The sequence below is a fragment of the Cryptomeria japonica genome, chromosome 4 (genome assembly GCF_030272615.1).
Source record: "Cryptomeria japonica chromosome 4, Sugi_1.0, whole genome shotgun sequence".
Lineage (NCBI taxonomy): Eukaryota > Viridiplantae > Streptophyta > Pinopsida > Cupressales > Cupressaceae > Cryptomeria > Cryptomeria japonica.
This window is the reverse complement of record NC_081408.1, coordinates 190,437,841-190,457,991: the sequence shown is the minus strand read 5'-3', so window position 1 is coordinate 190,457,991 and position 20,151 is coordinate 190,437,841. Positions and strand designations below refer to the sequence as shown.

General features: G+C 37.6%; 1 protein-coding gene across 1 annotated transcript in view; it reads left to right on the top strand.

The window, feature by feature from the left end:
* The window catches only part of LOC131027784 (mitochondrial intermediate peptidase, mitochondrial), a 200,883-nt gene that overhangs the window by 124,469 nt on the left and 56,263 nt on the right, over nt 1-20,151 (top strand). The window contains exons 10-11 of the mRNA XM_057957872.2: nt 15,633-15,758; nt 15,975-16,130. Of these exons, the coding sequence (XP_057813855.2) occupies nt 15,633-15,758; nt 15,975-16,130 (282 nt within the window). The remainder of the gene's footprint in view (nt 1-15,632; nt 15,759-15,974; nt 16,131-20,151) is intronic.

The window sequence follows — 20,151 nt, the reverse complement described above, 5'->3', positions numbered from 1 at the left end:
AAGAGTCATGAATGCTACCCCCAGCTGAGCATGTATAGAATTGAAGACTATAAGAGAGTGAATGATGCATTCACTATGTACATCACACGGATGCTGCAAGGTGGAATCTACAGAAGATTGTCCAAGGAGGCAACAAAATTAATAGAAAAATATGGATCATGGTATATACGGTTTCGCACTCTCACATACCTCAGGATTCATGGGTTTCAATATGAACCCTACAGACTTCCTAGGTATCCTATCGACAGAATGATATTGTTGGAAGTGGTAAGACAACTTCTAGAGTTCGATGTTATCCAGAGAGAGAAGCACAGGACAAACATGACATTCCCTATTTCAGTTGGGAAAACATTAGAGGTTTACCAATCCGCCAGCACTGCGAGTAAGGAGCTTGCATTCTATCTATTTGCTACGTATAAGAAGAGAGAAAGATTTGATCCAGAGAAGAAGGTCGGAAGGATCAGGGGAGAGAAGTTCATTTACAAAATTGACATAGAAGATTATTGGGCTAACCTGATGGACGAGCAAGTAGTGAAGAGAAGAATGTGGTCCAGAATGTTAGTGGATTTCATGAGGAAGTGTGAAATTTTCCTCATTCCTAATCAAGTGTTAAATGATAGAGATCATACACATCCACAGTATGAGAGTGAAATGAAGAAGGCAATCTTATTGCCAAATTAGTCAGAGTCAGAAGAGATTGACTTGAATATATTGATGAGAGAGGTCTTGAATTTCTCCTGCCTATGGGTGGATATATAGATGAATAAGTTAGTTGACATGGGTGTTCCCTTCACTTATGAAAGGATGAAGCCGAAAGAGTCTACTTCCGAGGATGATCAGAGGACTGTCAGTGATGTTAGGATTCATGCAGACAAAGAGAGTCAAGCTCCCAAGAGAAGGAAGAACACGCCAGGAGAAGTTAAGGCCAGAGGGAAGAAGATTGGGGAGGTGAAGAAGAAACAAAAGACTATCAATCCTTCACCCCCTCCCAGTGTCTCATCAATCGAAGTGATTGAAGTAACAAAACAGAACAAGGAGACTCAACAATGTTCAAACACAGTGATACTACCAGAGAATATTCAGCAGTGCCATGCCACAATGACATCTGCACATCCTGATGAGAATAATGATCAGCCGGAATCCCCTACTCTCCTTTTGGAAGTTAGCTTGGGAAATGAGGTATATGATTGGACCAAGAATAATCCTAATGATGATGATGATGTTATCTCGGCATTGAAAGAGCTCGATCGAGAAATATGTCTTGATGATGGTATGGAAATGGCCACTATTCCTGAATGGCTGATGAGAAGTATGGAGAAAAGTAAACAAATGATAGAGGTGCAGCCTATTGATGATATTGATGACTACCTAGCTAGTAGTGCTAAGGGGAAGGATCCCAAGAGAGCGGAGATTTTGTCGCACATAGCTAGAGATGAGACAGGAATGCGGATTGCGCAGATTGCTGTCCCTATTGCATGCGTGACATCAGACTTTGCTACTCCTATGGATTTCCAGATCACTTCAGTTGCCCTTGGTCGTACATCCAAAAAGTAGGAATTCTAGGAGAGTGGTGAAAACCTCCAGGTAATCGATGCGAGGTTAGGCAGAGAGGTTGCGGAGAAAGAAAGGTACAGAGAAGAAAATATTAGACTCAAAGAGTATATTGCAGGGACAAGGCGTGGAAATCCCACCCTTATTTCCCCTATTGCAGTTGACCATGGAATACATTCACACTGTGAGGTAGCGAGAGGTACACACACGTAAGTGGAAAAGTGGATTGAGAGCACAAGAAAGCAGGCAGATGATTTCCTCACTCAGTTTGTCCATGCATATGATAGGACAACGCAACTCATATTTAGAATCCAGTATTTGGAGGGAGTTTGGGAAGAATTTCGGCCTATCCAAGAGAAGACTATTCCATGCCTCCAGGCTTTGAAGAAGATTCTTAATTCCACCTTGGTCAGCGAGAACATTGTGCACAGTGGAGACATATATGATTTCCATGGCTGGTATTGTTTAGTAACCGTGAAGAAGTCAAGTTATGAGAACGCCCAGTCGAGTTGTATGGAGATGGAAGGATTAATTCAGGACATTCAGATGAAGATCCTTGCCTCGATTGGGGAATTATTGGGTGTTGATGTCAGTGATGCTAGTGGTTTACACTTAGCCGAATTAAGAGACAAGATGAAATTTATGTATTTTTGCCAGTTCGACTCTTTGAAGAAGAGTCAGATAGATGACTTGGTCTCTTTGTTGATTCATGTTCATGTTTCGCAAAAGCTCATGCCAGAATGGGAGAATACTTTGAATGCTTGCTCGGATTCATTGGACATGATTGATTTACAACAGGATACCTTGCCTAGCATTTCCATGGAGGAGTTAGATTCAATATTGGCTAGATTCTTGGAGTATGCTAGGAGAGAGAGAGATGCAAGGAGGAACCTTCTAGAAGATTCCCTATTTGATGACTAGGTATCTTTTCAATGGGCCATGTGTTGATGACACCATTTTTGATGTAAACCCTAATTAGGGCAATTCTAGGGTTTTGTTGGCATGATCTCGACCGTTGATCTTAGATCAATATTGGCCATCTATTTTGTAAGAGACTCTATATATGCCTCCTTGTCTCTCATTTGTAAGAGAGAGTTTTTGTAGAATTATTGGTATATGCTACAGCTATTTGAATCCTAATCATTGTTCAATTGTTGGTGATTTTGATCTTCAAATGTTGTCTTTGGATTCATGGTTCTCAATTCCTCCAAGTTAGATTAGAATTTAGATTAGAATTTATTTTTACGTATGTTAGATTGAGTGAAAGATTTGTTGAATTTATTTGTGTGGAATCCTTAGTCCATACCACTAGCCTCTTGCTGTTGGTAAGTGCGCCTTGTGTGGTCAACTGGAATTTAAGTAAGCTTAACTTCAACTATTACGCGTCCCTTGACAAGCATCAACTTGGATGGTGTCAACGTTTGATGGTGATAGTCTGAAAATCTTTAAGTATACCTTAGACGATTGCACTAAGCTTGTGTCAATACCTGATTGTGAGACCTTGCCTGGTTTGATTCCACTAGATACATTCATCATTTCCTACATTCCTATGTTTAGAATAGATTTCCTGAACGCTATTCCTTTTCCCCCTTTTTTACTAAGAAGTAAAATCCAGAGCCATATTGATAAATCTTAAGTTGTCAGCACACCTATTTTGCATCATTCATGATAATCCAAACATTTGCGTAAGTCGCCAAGTGAACACAACAATTCACATTGACCATTGAGTTACCCACTCGTCAAGACCTGACATGTAGAAACCTTGGAATCATTTTAGTTGATCTCATTCTTAGCATCTGAGGTGATTTTGTTCAAGAGAGGGTAAATTATCTTGGTAATTTATTCTGTATTGTTGTGTGCGTAAAATACACATCAACAAAGAATTGGCGCTAGAAGGAGGGCTGAGCATTATCATGCTATGAGCAGCTAGACTGCAGATTCTATCAATTCATATTTGCAAGGTGTTTTCGCGCTCAACATTCTTTGCAATCATTCGAAGATTATGTTTCGGAATGGTGTTGCTTGAAGAAGAACTTATTCAAGGTGAACAAAGAGATATCATTTCACAATTCAACACTCTTGCTTGGAGAAACCAAAGTAGTCACGCTGAATTTAGACAAGTGATAAAAGTGATAGACAAAGAAGAGCAGTTGGGAAACTTGCCTCCGATTATCATTGTTCCTAGAGGAGTTGATCGTGAGAACTAGTCTACCAATCAGCCTGGAAGATATTGAACCTGTTGAAGATTTCAAGTGTAATGTCCCCATTTTGCGAGCATCAGAGTTTGTAAGAATTAGCCTATCATTTGACCCTCGTAGGCTAACAATTATTGATAGAGGGCCTCGTGTGGCAGTTACTTGGTGATTAGAGACATTACTCTTCAGCTGGATTCAGGTTTTGGCCTTTGCACAGGTTTTTTGACTCAGATTGGCACACTTACTATTTATAGTAAGTTACTATTTTGGGAGAGTCAGGGTTCCTATTAATAGAAAGACACCTGAGCAGGGCTTATTGGCAGTGTCGACCTTGATTGGGCCTTTGCAGCTATTTCTAGACTCAGTTCCACATACTTACTATTTATAGTAAGTCACTATTCAGGGTTTCTATTTTTAGACAGGCATCCAATCACATGGAGAACAGGGAGAGTCGACTCCTGGCTCAGATGGCTTAGCAATCAGACAAGTACGTCAAGAGATATTAAAGTTTAAGTGACTTAAGTGATTTATTTAATATTTTAATATTATTATAAAGTTCTAAAGTAACTTTATAATAATAAAGTCACTTTAATATAATAAAGTCACTTTAATATAATAAAGTGCGTTAAGTGAATAATTTAATGTGGGAATAAATCTTTTATCCCACATTGGCCAGGAAGGTGTTTGAGTTCTCTTAAAGAAAGAATAAAAGGAAAGGCAAGAGTTCATTCTCGGCATCCAATTGATGAATAGTATTTTGATTGATTTTTATTGTGGAGCCTAGGGCTTTCGCAATTTTCTTCTTTGATCATAAGAAACGAAAACTTCCTATTGATAGCAATTTTGAAGGTGTGAAATAACATCTGAATTATTGCAGTTGTGGGAAAGAATACTTCTGTTCTTTCATTTGTGCAAATTGGTGAAGTTTTCTACAAGGGTTTGAAGTTTATTGTTGAAGAACATTTATAGTTGGTTGTGAATCATCCTTCTTTGGCACATGGAGTTATATCATTCTTGTTGGGAGAGATTATCGACAAGTTATTCAAGGTTTTAAGAGCAGATTGCAAGTTTTTTCATCCACTGCTACAGTGTCGTGAATAGTGCGCATGAACAGTGCCGTGAACAGTGCGCTATAGTAGTTTGAGTTCTATAGAAGGGGATTTAGAAAGGTTGAACAGCTATATATATTTGACAAGGGATTTGCATATGAGGAGAATCAAACCAATATATCAAGGCAGCCATTGAAATACCAGGTTTTCTATCTATGGTCATTGTATTAGAAAATCATTACTTCATTGCATCATTTTCTATTATGGTTATATCATGAAATATTTGGAGGTTGCATATGTTAAATGGAGATATAATTTGCATATTCCACATTCATGGTAACATTCAACGTTGATCAGCCATTTAGCTTTCATGCCAATTGTTTGCTTAAATGCCTAATGGCTGTAGGTGTACTTTGGGATGCATGACAAGTGTTTGTCTTAATGTCAACTAGCTGTACTAGTTAATTTCAGTCATCACATATGTGTGGAAAGGTCTAAAACAGCTAGTATATCATTTCTATAACAACTTTGCATTGTTAGAAGCTTTCCATAACTTCATTTGCAGCCTACAAACCCAAAGAAGACAAATAAAGAATTCACTACAGTGGCTTCAAACATTGTATGCCAAATGTTTGACAATATTCCTTGGTGTTCATATAAGCAAAACATGGTCAGATTAGCCAAGGGATATTACATCAAGTTAGTATGAAATACCATGGTGCTACCTGATCTTGATAGAACGAACGAGCTTGAATTGGACGAACTTGAGCTCAAGCAACTGAACTTGGGAGACAAAAGGAAGATTATATCCAATTTGAACAACTTTGCCTGGGAAGTGAAAACAAGTGCACCACAATACATCGGAGTTTCTCTTATCTTGGAAGAAGAAAAAGAGATAGCTGAACGAATTGACGAACAAATTGAGGAGCAGATTGAAAGAGATTTACTTGCTCAAAGATTACAACAAGTCCGGATTGATCCTAGATAGATCATGCTGGATCGCATCAATTCCTTTTCACCCGAGAGACTTCAGAGAATTCTAAGATCTACTCTTGGAGATTGAAGACATTGCGAGTTGAGGACTCCTCGCAGATCCAGACTTGGAAGGCGGGAGACTTCACCGAATTCAGATATAGCAGATAGAGATAGACTATTCAATCCAAGGGACGTGCTGAGAGAAGACAATACTTTTCCAGATCCTCCAGATCCAAATCAAGAGGAAGCTCGACAGTTTCAACAAGAAGACCAAGAGATGGCCAAGAATCAAGGACCACCTCCAAACGGTGCTACCTGGTTGGTTACCAACCCGTCACCGCTCGCATTCAATGACATTCATGAGATGCTAAAGAATCCGGAGAATTTCTGTTCGAAGTACAATGCTAGTGACTCAAGCCGGACGATAGAAGATCACATCAAGACGTTTGAAAACCATTTGAGAAATAGACCAATTGAGTATGGGGATGTTGCTTGCAGGCTTTTTTCCTATTCCTTAGGAGAAGAAGCGTATCATTGGTTCATCCATTTACCTGCAGGATCCATCACCACATGGGAGGAGTTAAAAGAGACATTCATTGGAAAGTTTGGAATCCAAATTTCCCCATTGGAGTTGCATAGACAGTTTGTTGAATGCAAAAGACAAGAGAATGAACCTATCAATTCATTCAACAACCGATTCAAGAAAGCTTACACAAGGTTGCAAATTCCTTATCTTATTCCAGATGCTTGAGAGATATATTATCATGCTTTAGATCCACTTACAACTATGTTTGTGCGAACTCATCCCTATCCAGCTAGTTTGAACGAAGTGTATGCGAAGGCGATAGAAGTTAGTAAAATATTACGTCAGAATCTTAGTGGACCTTTGCTCAATTTGGGGTCACCCGTGGCCGCCAATCAAATTCAGAATTTAAGCCAAGCTTTGGTGCATCATATGCCAATAATGAATCAAGTTCCATAGCTGATGTATCTAGTCGCTCAGCCATCAAATCAGTTGGTACTCCATCCTGGAGCACCCATTTCTCAATCTCCGCAGACACATCCAGTGTATCACCTCCTCCCAAAGCTTGTTTTGGAATTTCCCTGCAGACGATTGCACTCCAAGATATTTGATGGGGAACTCACCAATTTGAAAACCCAAAATGTTTGCAATCTTCAATTGGGTTCTCTTGCTAGTATTGATGAAGTAGACCACAAACTTAGTTTTGTTCATGCTTTGCCCTAAGCCAACCTCATATTCCTCCAAGATGGCTTTGATTGTCTTTGCTTCCCTCTCCATGGCTTCTCAAAAAAGAATAGTGTCATCAGTGAATTGTGAATGAGATATAGGATTTAGATCTTCATGAATTGAAATGCCTCTCCAGCTACCTAGAACCACTAACTTTTTAATATTTCTACCAAGAGCTTTTGCCATCAGAACAAATAGGAAGGGTGACAGGGGATCTCCTTGTCTTAACCCGTTAGTGGCATGAAAAAAACCGCACATCGAGCCATTAACAATGATCAAATAGCATATGGAAGAAACACAATGTTTGATACAATTTAGCCAACCTCTCTCAAAACCAAATTGCTCTAGATTAGAAAACAGAAAGGTCCAAATTACCCGGTCATAGGCTCTGCTAACATCTAGCTTCACAATCATTCCATGCTTCGTGTCTCTTCTCATGGTATGAATGGTCTCTGCCGCAGTGATAATACTGTCTGCGATCTCCCTCCTCGGTGTGAAGCCATGTTTTTCAGGGGAGATCAATTTATCCAGAATAATCTTCAATCTATTGACCATAGCCTTGGATATGATTTTGTACAGAGAATTGCACAACGAGATTGGTCTGTAATCGGCCATGGTCTCGCAAGTCTTCTTTTTGGGAATTAATGCGATCATGGTGTTGTTGATTTTCTTTGAGAAACTTACCTTTCTTGCGGAATTCTTCAACAACCTTCCAGATGTCTTCTCCCATGAAGCACCAGCACTTCTAGAAAAATTCCATAGTCACCCCGTCCGGGCCTGGTGCCTTGTGGGGATGGAGCGCAAAAGTGGCGTCCTTGGTTTCTTTGATCGTGAAAGGGCACATCAGATATTTGTTGTCCTCCGGAGTTACTTCTCTATCAATAACCTCTAGTAGATTTGAGAAACCACCATGTGTTTGGCCATCCACCGAACCCAAAATCTGTTTGAAATATTCTACTGCAATTTCCTCAATCTCCTCTATCTTTGAGAATTGCATCCCTTCCGAATTCTTGATGGAATCAATTTTGTTTTTTCCTTGTTTGGCCTTTACTAGATGCATGAAAAAACTTGGTGTTCGCATCTCCCGCGCTAATCCACAATTCCCTTGATTTTTCACGCCAATAGATTTCCTCTCGAAGCAGAATTTCAGAAAGATCATTTTTAATTGTTTTTCTGTTAAGAAATCGTCTTCCGACTGCCATTAACAATGATCGAACTTTTCAAGCGGTCAAGCTCCTCTATTCTGATTTTCTTAGCAAATATGTTTTTGAAAGAGGCCAGATTCCAAAGTTTTATTTTATCTTTGATAAACTTCATCCTCTGAGAGAAACAAAAGTTGGGTGTGCCAACAAAAATATTGCTCTCTAGCCACCATGTCTCCAGATTTTTGTGAAAATTAGGATCCCTCCACCACATACTTAAGAACTTGAAATTCCCCTTGACCTTTGCTTGAGAAGCGTTGAAGCAAGTCTGAACCAGGAAGTGATCTGAGAGGGAAATAGGCAAGAACTTGATTCCAAGTTAAAAGAAGATTCAACCCAGAACGGTCCTACAAAAAGTCTATCAAGCCTCTCTGAAATGCTTGCAAACTTTGCTCTTCTATTGGTCCAAGTAAAACATCCGTTTTTCGGTACCACATCAAAAAGATGATTGTTGAAAACAAAGTCCCTGAAGTCTTGCATAACTCGATTGGACATTCTTAAACCTCCCTTCTTTTCATCAATATCAAGCAATGCATTGAAATCCCTCGCCACCATCGCTTTCTCCCAATCTGTAGTTTTGATTTGCTCCGTAATTTCAGACCATACTTTGAGTTTGTCCTCTGTTTTGGTAGGCCCATACACATTAAACAATGGAAACTTGAGGTCTTCTTTTAAAAAATTGACCCAGCAGTAAATCCAATTCTTAGATTTCTGAATCAATTTAATTAAAACTTTATCAGGGTCCCTTAAGGTTGCCAATCCACCTGAAAAAAACCAGCCCAATTTTTGCATGAAAAAAAAAAACTTGATGCTTTGTCCATATTTAGCTTGGTCTCCTGTAGCAGAATAACTTCACTCGATATTCTAGCCAAAGCGTGTTTGACCAAGAGACTTTTGTCAGGGGCTGAAAGTCCCTTGACATTCCAAGTAGTTATCTTCATTTCGCACCAAGGGAGAATCCATCTGCCTTGGCTTTTTTCATGAATTCCAACACGCTAATAATCCCTTTCTCTTTGGCCCTGTCTTCTCTCTTCTGGCGGTTGCTTTTCCTACCTTTGACACCTTTAGCCTTACCCAACAAAATGTTTGCGGATTGACTAATGCTTTTGGGATTGATGTTGTCCAATTCGTCATCTAAATGAAACTCATCTTCCGAATCCAAATCATAGTTGATTTCATTATCTGAAAGACCTTTGTGATTGATAGGATTTGGTCTGGATGGGGACAATCTAACATCATCCTCGTTTGCATTTTCCAACCGTGCACAAAAGTAATATTGCTTAGGGGATGGCGGTTTAGAGCAATTTGTAACTGTTAACTGACTGTTCAACTTCATGACCCACTTGTTGGCATTTCTTGCAGGATTGACAAAGACTCTGCAATCTGCACTTTGATGGCTCTTTAAACTGCATCTCCCACAAGTCGGCTGATATGCTTCAACTTCCACTTGCTGCATCCAAACATTGTCCCCTGACAAAAGTGATAGTTTAGAAGGAATCTTTTTCACAGACGCGATCTTCAGCCTTGCATACAAGTATGAATCACTTTCCATAATTCCATTATCAATATCAATCAGCGTGCCCAATGATCTTCCAATTTTTTCAAGGCATGAATCATTCCAATATTCTAAAGGAAGATTGTACAAACGAATCCATACAAGATGATTGTATACCGCCAAGGGTAATGGATTGAAATTGGGTTGCCAAGGCTGCAAATATAATGGGTAGTCCTCCACGAACCAATTCTATTGAATCAAAATTTTGTTTCTCACTTCTTCATCCATGAAGATGACAATGAAAAATCCCTTAGGCATGAATTTGATAACCACTTTGGAATCCCAATTGCTATACACCCAATCTTTGATTTGATTTCTGCTGATCTGAGTCCAATGAATTTGCCGATGATTGCGTGTTTTATCCACAAATCCATTTCTTCTTCAACTTCGCTTGTGATGTCAATTTCCATATCTTCCGCTTCCGCCTCTAATGGCACTTCTTTTTTACTAGTATTACCACGATTCAAAGGTTCTCTCCAACTGTTCATGTTAGATTTTCTGCCATTCTGAAACTGTCTCTGAAACCCTCAAAGCCTGCTCCTCATTCTCTCACTAATTAGTCTATCCGGACACTATAATGTTATTGCCTATTTGAAATCATTGAAAATACAATTTCACAATTTTTACCATCCACGCCATCATTTCTATGTATGTTATTTCCATGGCTACAATATTGTCACTTTTGTTCATTGAACATTTTACATTTAAATCATCTTAATAACCCCAATAAACTCTATTTTATTTACTCTATATCTCTATGCTATTGAAATGCTCTTAAGTTTTATAAAAAAATAGTTTGTGTCTATTTTTCTACAATTTTTTTACGATTTTTTAAAATTCAATTTTTTACCCATTTTTTTCAAAAAATATTTTACTTTGGTTTGCCGATTTTTTCCCCAAACAATTTTTGTTGCTATGATATAAAGCATTGCAATTGTGGAATATGATATGATAAGCTTTCTAAAATATTGAATTAACCCTACAAAACTCCTTGCCTCAATCACAATGAAATTCTTGGATCACTTCAAAATGGCTTCCAATTTTACTATTTATCTGTTGACTTTTGATCTCAGTTACTTCATAGACTCGAGTAATATATGATGTCAGACTTAAACAACTATTTGGTGACTGCCCTCTTAAAAAGTTAATTGAATATTTTTTGCGTACATAATCAGCAATATGAATATAAACAACAAAAAATTATTTTCTAAAATTCATGGGTTAAACTCTATTTTATTTTCTCTTTATATCTCTATGCTATGGAAATCATAGTTACAGGACTCGCAAAGTCTGGCCCAGATTCGGCAAGTCCCAAGGCGGGTCACCTTTGCCGAGGCCAAAGGACCTTGGACTCGGACTCGGCCGAGTTTGGCCGGGTCTGCACAAACTTGCTGAGTCTTGAGCCTAGGACTCCGCTGCCCCTTAACCCCGACTTGGGGGCGCTGCCCGCAAACCTCTGTTAAATAATTTGGGGGGAAATTGCGCCAATAAAAGTGGGGAAAATTTAACCTCTGAGTTTGATTAGGCTCCATATAACAACATAAAGCAATTCTTTCTGGTTTTACGAACAAATTAAGATCTGCACAGCTGATTTGTTTGCAACGTTCTTCACTTCCAGGGACATTCCTTCTCACACGGTATTGGATACTAACTGCATCATGAACTGCTTGCACAATGATTTCTTCACCTGTGGAGATGCTTAAGCCACTACCAATAATGAACCACACACATTATTTCCAGCGATTGCACCATGGTAAACCACCTAGTTAAGGAATCTAAGATCACTTATTTGGTTAAACAACTAATTCTTTCTACCTAGATTCATATACAACACATTGGAAAATAATGAAGTGGTATGTGTAAATTTAAATAAACAAAACATGCTCATGCAATGACCATACATTTTGCATGTACTTGAGATGATAATGAGTTCTCTAGTTACAATGCTCTTGTGGGAGAGCTACCAATTTACCGATAATTAACATATATTATTATACATTACTATGCTTTAATTCATATTCCTTAAATTATTATTATTTTTTTTTTAAGTAAGTGCTATCTGTTGTGGGGATAGCGCCCTATATTGATAATAGACAGTATTACATAAGCACTGGACCCTCAAAAGGATATGGTCCATACAATAAAACAAAAAAACAATATCCAAACACAGCCATTCCACTACATAAGCCTTAGAATAGTTGCAATGCGATCACCCAAACTCGCCACCTTTTCAATATTGTTGTCTGACAACCAGCACCGATCTTCGTTCATCATCCTTTGAAATGGGCCCAAATCACCAGTAGAGACCCTTGCACGAAATACGTCCCAAGCATTGCCCATGAAGTTTTCCTTCTTTGACTGCAATTCTTTTGCAGCAACTTGAAACTCATCTTTAGTGTTTGAAGCCTCCACGTCCGAGAGGAAGCACGCTGGGTTGAAGAAGGGACCCAGAATACTCGCTCACTCTTCTTCCAGTTCCATGACAGTGTTACCAACAACATTGGCATCTACTACCCTGACGAATCCATCCATTTTCTAATGCAAGCTTCCTTGGAAGGAAGAATATCCACTAACAGATTTAGAATGGATTCATAGATAAATCCATCATACCAATGCCTTTCTCTACTGAGCGTTTCCTCAATGATTGCGACAATTGCTTCCTGCCCATCGACATCGGTGTCAAACAGTTGGTCGCATTGTTTTGCTAGAGCCTCCTCGCGACACATGCAACTCAGCCCGAAGTGATGAACCATGATTCTGTGACAACTGGAGCGGAAGCTTCCTCAGGAACCAAATCCGGTCTTTGCAAATTGCTAACCCGAGAACTGCCCTGCAAATCATCCATGTTCCTAAAATAGCCGATCGGGAGACTATATCGAGGTTTCCGTCTAGACAAAATCCAAGCAAATCTGCCTCTTCTGTCTAAGAAAAGAAAGGAGAGCGCTGTAATATGTGCGTGTCATCACCTACACCATTTGATAAAACCCTCGGGCTCTGCTAATCTCCCGAACACGCAAAGCCAAGGAAAAAATGACTCTATCCAATCCCTGCCCTTATATTCCTTAAATTATTGTATGAATTAGTATCTATATATATATGTGTGTGTATATATTTATATATATATATATGGTTTATTCAATGATTATTATTCCAAATAGAATGCAGGCCTAAATCACAAACATTAAAACATGACGTGGCATACTGCTATGCAGCAACCGTAGTTGGCTGCCACTAATCCAATTCGAACTTTCTTTCCTAATTGTTGACCCTTGCAATCAAGGTTCCATCTCATGTATATAGTTATTCACTTGCAACAGATCTAGCCAAGTAGGCAATATCTTCAATGTGCAGATCCCGTTAAGGATAATAGATGGAAATAAGTTTTTCTAATCCATAATTCCCATTGAAGTGATAAGGACTGCTTTCTTATATCTTGGTAAATGATGAGTTACATTGCAACAGACAGGACTCGTGCCTATTCATCATCGCCTCCCTTCCTTATACTGATCGCATCGCCTTCATACATAATTCGGTCTGATTATGGTAATCGCTGATAACTAATTATTACCGGGACTTCTCATAGCTTAATCACAACCGCTGACAATAACCTTGATTATTATATCTTCTCTAATTATCGATTAGGTATACTTGAAAATATAGTTGAGGGATATTGATCATCATAACTATAGCTGTTAATATGAATTTCTTGCTTGTCGATTTCTGTTATTATCGATGATTAACCTTCTAATGGTATCCATTGTAATCGATGGCTAAGATATTTATCTTAATCAATTTCTGATGCTTGTCTAGCATTCGCTGTAAATACTGACCAATCTTATTAAACTTTGATTGACTATCTTCTTTAATGCTTGATTAGCATTACTTAGATTGATATCCACCACTCAATAGTTATTCTTCGCTTGTCAATTCAGGATAAGAGGTCGATGAGTCCATTACTTCCATTCGATGATATTCAAGACTAATTATTGATAAGTCGATATTATAATTTCTTTATTTCTTGGTTGTTTATTGGTGTCAAAGTTTTATGGTTACCACACGACTTTGAAACTTACTTTCAAATTCGTCTCCATAGGAGACATCTCGAATTTGAATGGTCTCAAAGAACTAATCTTTGATTGGACGGGGACATCACTATTTTTAAGCATCTTGACAAGTGACTTATTAATGTTAAACAATATTGATTTAAGATGATTAATCATGAACGTTGATAATGATTGATGAATAGTTATGAAACATGTGACTTGGTTAAGGGTATGCATAATTTATTTTATTCAAATATTTTCAAGAATATTATATTTAATAAATATGATAAATATTAATAATTTAAAAATAATATTATTAGTAATTAAATATTAATAAGTTTTCCTATATTAATAATTATAATGGCTTCATTAGGTTACGTATAACGATCAAGGAGAGGACATGACACTAGGCTCCTCTAGTTACAATGCTCCTCTGAAGTCTAAGGCTCAGAGGAGCATTGTAACTTTAAAAATTAAAATAGAATGTATTGGCTCCTCTAAGCCTTAGACTTCTAGGCTCTAGCTTTTATGTTGATATATGCTTTGAACTTTTGATGCCATGGATTTCATATTCCATGAATTTTGTAGACATTTGACACAATTTATATTTACAATGTGTTATTTAGTTTAGCTTATTTCCTTCAGCTCAAGCCTAAAATTTGCGTTTATACTTATGCGATGAATGTAAACTTGTGTATGTGTTCAAAGTAGTTTCTATTTGATGAGATTGTTGTGTTTTTGAGGTTTATTTATTAAAAAATACATGAAAGAAGTTTAAAATTGTTAAAAATCTTTGAATTTCTTGGGTTTTTCAATTTACCGAGTCTTAGCCGAGTCTGAGTCCGAGTCAAATATCAGCTTACCGAGTCCGAGCCGAGTCCAAGTCTTGTAACTATGGTGGAAATGCCCTTAAGTTTTTAAAAAAAATAGTTTTTCTTTCTTTTCTGGACAATTTTAATTATTTTTCTAAGTCCGATTTTTTCCCAAATTTTTGAAAAATCTTATACTTTTGGTTTGTCAATTTTTTCCCCAAACGATTTTTGCTACTATGGGTAAACCTACAACAGTTAATCCCCAAACTATATGGTCTAATTATCAGTACTAATAGGCATGTGAGAGGGATCTATTGATTAAAGTTTAAACCAATGCTGTCACACGTCTTTAACAAGGTTTGGTATGGAAGAACCAAAAACATCATCATCCTCAACCACAAGAGAGCTAATGCAGAATAATGTCTAAGGCCAAAGGGTCAGGCTGGACAATCATAGGGGGAAGCATTGGATTCCCTCTTGATCTTGTAGAAATATAAATTTTATGAAGATTTGGAGTTGAAGGGAAACCTAGTAATGGGTGTTTTCTCTAGTAACCCATGTTGTTGGTTAGGAGGATTAGAAGATTGTTTATGCCAAATCAAAAGCAGATCCTGCCTGGAATGTGTGTGTGGGTTAGAAGCCCTTTAGAGAAACATTAGAAGGTTGTGCTTCACAAAATGTATTTTTTGCTATATAAATAGATTAGTATTTTTCCAAATAACAGCTAGCTTATTAATCCATTTAAATCTTGGTGTATATTGTAAAAATTATTGATTTCAAAAAATTGATTTTTTGGCCATTGATTCTTAAGTGTGCACTTTGTAGATGATATCAACAATAAAGTTGTATATGGTTACGTCAGGGTATTTGTTGTTGCGTATGCAGCTTTCCAGTTATCCATTAAACAATATGGATTGAAAGGATCAGCGATAGTCACATTCAGTTTTGTCCTTTCAATCAGAATGGAACTAAATAATGGCTTTGTTTATCTAATTGATTAGGAGCTTCATTCAATCACTGAATTTAAGAAACAAGTCTCCAATAAAGTTGATGAAAGTGTTGAACCCTGGGATGAAGCCTATTACACAGGCATGATGAAATCTTCTGCCTGCAATTTGGAATCTGCTGTAAGTTCATTTCTCATTCTTCTTGATTATTCAAAGGATCTTTGAATGCACAATGCATTGGTAGTGAATTTGTAATGAAGAGCAGTGATTTTTTATCCATATTTCATACATTAAAGATGATGTTTCAGCTGTATAATTTGGTTTGAAGTGTACAAATTTTATTTTGGGTATCCCTTTCCATTAACCATGACGTATTTCCTCTTTCTTGATCTGCAGGTAATTGCATCATATTTTCCCCTGTCTCAGTGCTTAGAAGGTCTCAACATAGTTGTAAGATCTTTGTTTGGTGCATCATTTGATCGTGTGCCCATGGCTCCTGGAGAATCTTGGCATCCTGATGTGCAGAAATTGATCCTCCATCATCCAATAGAGGTAAGAAGTTTACCTGAATCTTAAAAATGTTCAAATCATGCAATTGTGTGTTATGCTGTGCTTGTGCGGCTATCATTGGATCAGGATGTAATAAAATAAAATTATTTGACAAACAACTCTTTAGATGATAACTTGGATCTTGACAAGAAGGTAATTTCTATAATATTGGTTTTGCTTAAGTGTGTTTGCTAATTAATACTATCATAGCAAAGAACCTCAATTGCAATAGTAAATGAAGTAACTGTACACAATATAACAATATAGAATGGTTAAAGATATTTTAAATATGTGGTGCTCAATACAGTTGCTTGGTGTAGGGAAAATTTGATGTACATCATTTTAACCCCACAGAAAACTTACTGTTTGAATGATAAGATTTATGGTTATTCACTTGCTAGTTAAAACAATTGCTAACAACTGAACCACAAGTTGTTATATCACTACCAAATACTCACAAGTCACAAGGATTAACTTTGCAACATTGGCTTAAAAAAAAAAATTATTTATTACAACACTACAGTCTATATTATCCTTATATTTAGAAGGATTGGAGTTACTTCTGACAATAACAACAAAAAGGGAGAAAAACTTAAGAAGTGGATGGAGGAGGTGAAGAATAGGATGTCCGTGGATGAATGGGAGCTTCAAGTGGTTGTGAACCCGATGAGGCTTCTTATTCTGCCTTGAGCTGCTTGAGTTCTGCATAAAATCCATTTGGTCTTTGTTTGAATTATTTGATGCTACAAATTCATGTTCTCATGAACATTTCATCATTCATGCAGCTTCCTGAACCTTGCCTTTTACTGGCACAACCTCTTTCTCAGCAACCCCCAGTTCGCCTTTGAACTCGATAATCCTCTCTTTGTAGGCTTGGGTGAGCTGAGTTTGTTGATTTTGCTGCTTTTGAAAACAACCCGTTTACCATTGAGATTACTCTTTGATGCTGCAATATCCCTTTTAGCATTCTCCATCCCCTCCATTGTGCAGCATTGTTGATACGGAAAATCTTAACAACAGTTACTGGTAGTAAAAGATACGCACAATGATTTGTAAAGAGTACACCACCTTTTGCATGGGATAGGTTATGGTATGGCTAGGAGGAGGGAGCAGTCATTCAGTTTGAATCTCTAGAGTGCCATGCTCTAGCCATGTTCGGTTGACATGGGTCTGGGTAAATTTCAGCTGGTATCGTTCTTGCTCAGAATTCTGTACGCACCTGGCCTTTTGTTATCAACCAGAACTAAGATGGATGATCCACAACATTAAAATGTTCTGCCACATCATAGATGCATTGTAGTGCCTTGATCATAGGTTACATACCATGCAAAACTTTAGATGTCTCATATCGGTTGGCAGGACTCAGGATTGGGAGAAATAAGGGAACTTTGTCCTCTCTAAGAGCCTATCAATGAATGGATACAATCTCAAGGGACCATCTCCCTATTGACCTCCTCCAAAACCAAAGGACCCTTCACTGGTTTGTATGTCGAAGACTATTGAGGCTACACTGGGCTACCGATATCTTATGTTTTGGGTTTATTTAGATTATATGCCCCCAACAAATGTTTACCCTTTTGGTTTAGTCATCAATCTGTTGGTTCGAAGTAGTTGGTCTCTGCAACTTGGTGTCCATCCTACAACAATTTTTTGAAATTTTACTTCAAAGGGTATTGGCAAACTAGAGTGAACCTGCACATGTCTCAAAAGATTCTGTGCACTTTTTTGTCTAGATATAGGCTTGCAACATGGTATTAACATATAAATCTTGCTGAAACACTCCACAATTAGTAATAAATAAGCATTACCTTTCATGTTGTTTTTTTAGTTTGGATATAAAGTTTGTAAATATGCTCTCCCAAGGTTAGTTGGGTACTACTAGACGTTGGATTATAGTCATTGATGTCAAAAGAGCATTTCGTGGCATATTTGATGGAGGTTAGCTTGTGCCAAATTTATGGCACTATTATCAAGATGTCATCAAGTAAGGAGGAGATCAATTATATATCTATTATTGAGTTAAAAATTGCAAACTTATTATTTATTGTTGTGGTTGATCCCCCTCTTGGGCCGACCCATTTATGGGAATCAAAAATGTATTTAAATATAATTTTAATAAGGGACGACCCCTTGAGAGGTGTGCCCTAACTTGGCTTGCAATAAAATTAAATAAAAAACATTTTTCTTGTGGCCAACCCCCCTTGGTTGGAGCACCCACTTTGGCCAAGCAAACAGAAGTAAAATAAAATATTTAAATATTCTCCTTGGCCAACCAACATAGAGGTTGCATCCATTAGGTGAAGGATTGCATTTGCATGAATAAAAAGAAAGATCATTTGGAGTTTATTTCATCAAGCATTCATTGAATATTATTCCCATTTAGAGAAGATCTAGTGCAGAACTATGATCAGAAATAATTGAAGATTGTGAGCAGTTTCTAAGGTGAAGTATTTCTTACCTATGAGCAGAAAATTATTGAAGATTATAAGTAGATTTGAAGACGCTTTTTAAACAGATTTGTGTAGGAGAGTTAGGTCTTATTCAATAAGAAGATCAAGTACTCATCACATCATTCTTTTGGAGGTTTGTGGCTTATATTCAAGGAGATTGGTGTCTCTTGTTGAGTCGGTGCTCAGTTGTGGGGATTGTTATCTCCAGTGGGTTGGTGCCTACGAATCATCTAAAGGGGATTGGTGTCTCCTACGGATTGGTGCCTACACAGTTTGTAAGAAGTTTCTAATACAAGCAATATTTTGCTGTGGTTTTCTCTTGCAAGGGTTTCCATGTAAATTGTGTGTTCTTGTGATTTTAATTGCTAGATCTTGTATTTATGTTACTGCAGTGGATGGTTAAGTTTTGAAGTATTGCTATTGTGATTAACTAAGTTTTGAAAGTAAAATTTTGTTGTTATACTGATTCACTCCACCTCTCAGTATAATTGAGTTCTCTTCAATAGAGATATAGATTCCTAGCTTCAAGTCCCTTGTTTGTTGATGTTGCAGAATGTATACCTTTTGATGAATTTTCCTACATTTATGCATGTTGAACCAGGACACATATCTTCGCAAATTATTAATGATTTTATCAGTTATGAAGTGTCTAATTACCTTTGACTTGGTACCTCTCTTATGACCCTAACTCTCTTCTTATTGCAATCTGCATAACTTGTATTAGAATAATATCTTTCTCTTTGTGTTATTAATGGTCATTTAAGTTGTTTCTAATTTCGCCTCTAGTTAACGATTGTTTCTTTTAGAAACATCGTCTTTGTAACTCTATTTAAAGGAGCTTTGTCTCCTTGATTAATTGAACAAAATCAATTCTTTGAAATCCATTGCGTGTCTTGCATTGTTTTATGGTATCAGAGCCCGAATAAAGAATTTGTGAATTCTTTTCCGAGATTTTTCGGGCCTCTTAGTTTTGCTGCAGATTTTCGAAAAAATTGTGTTCAAAAGTCCGTTTTGGACTGTGTTTATGGCGTGTAACGGGATTCTTCCTGTTCGAGTCTGTCTAGCGAGGGTTTTCGGCATTTTTCGGCGCGGTACAGACCCGCCATTTTTTTCTGCAACCTGCAACTTGGTCAAACCCGCGTTTTTTGACTTTCGGCTAGGGTTTTGACCCTCCAGATTCAGTCGAAATTTTTTTCTGAGTACAGATTCGTGGTGGGTTTTTCAAGATCTCAACTGGGTCGTCATCAGAATTTTCTGGGTGCCTCAATTTTCGTGCCTTGATTTTCGAGCCAGCGGATCCAGATTCCGACAGCAGATTCGTTCTGGGTTTTTCGCAAGGATTTTTGGGTTGTCTTCAGATTTTTCTGGGTCAGCCAGAATTTTTTTCTTGAAATTCGTGCCCATCATACCTCATTTTTTTGAAGTCTGTACCTGCATATGCCTCTGTTTCTGCATTGGGATTCGAATTTTTTGAATTCTGTGCCAACGCCTCTTCTCAGTTTTTTCGTTTTCTGTGCATTGGGAAACGTGCAAGATGGTGTCATTGACCAACTTGATGTTGGAAGGCAGTTAGG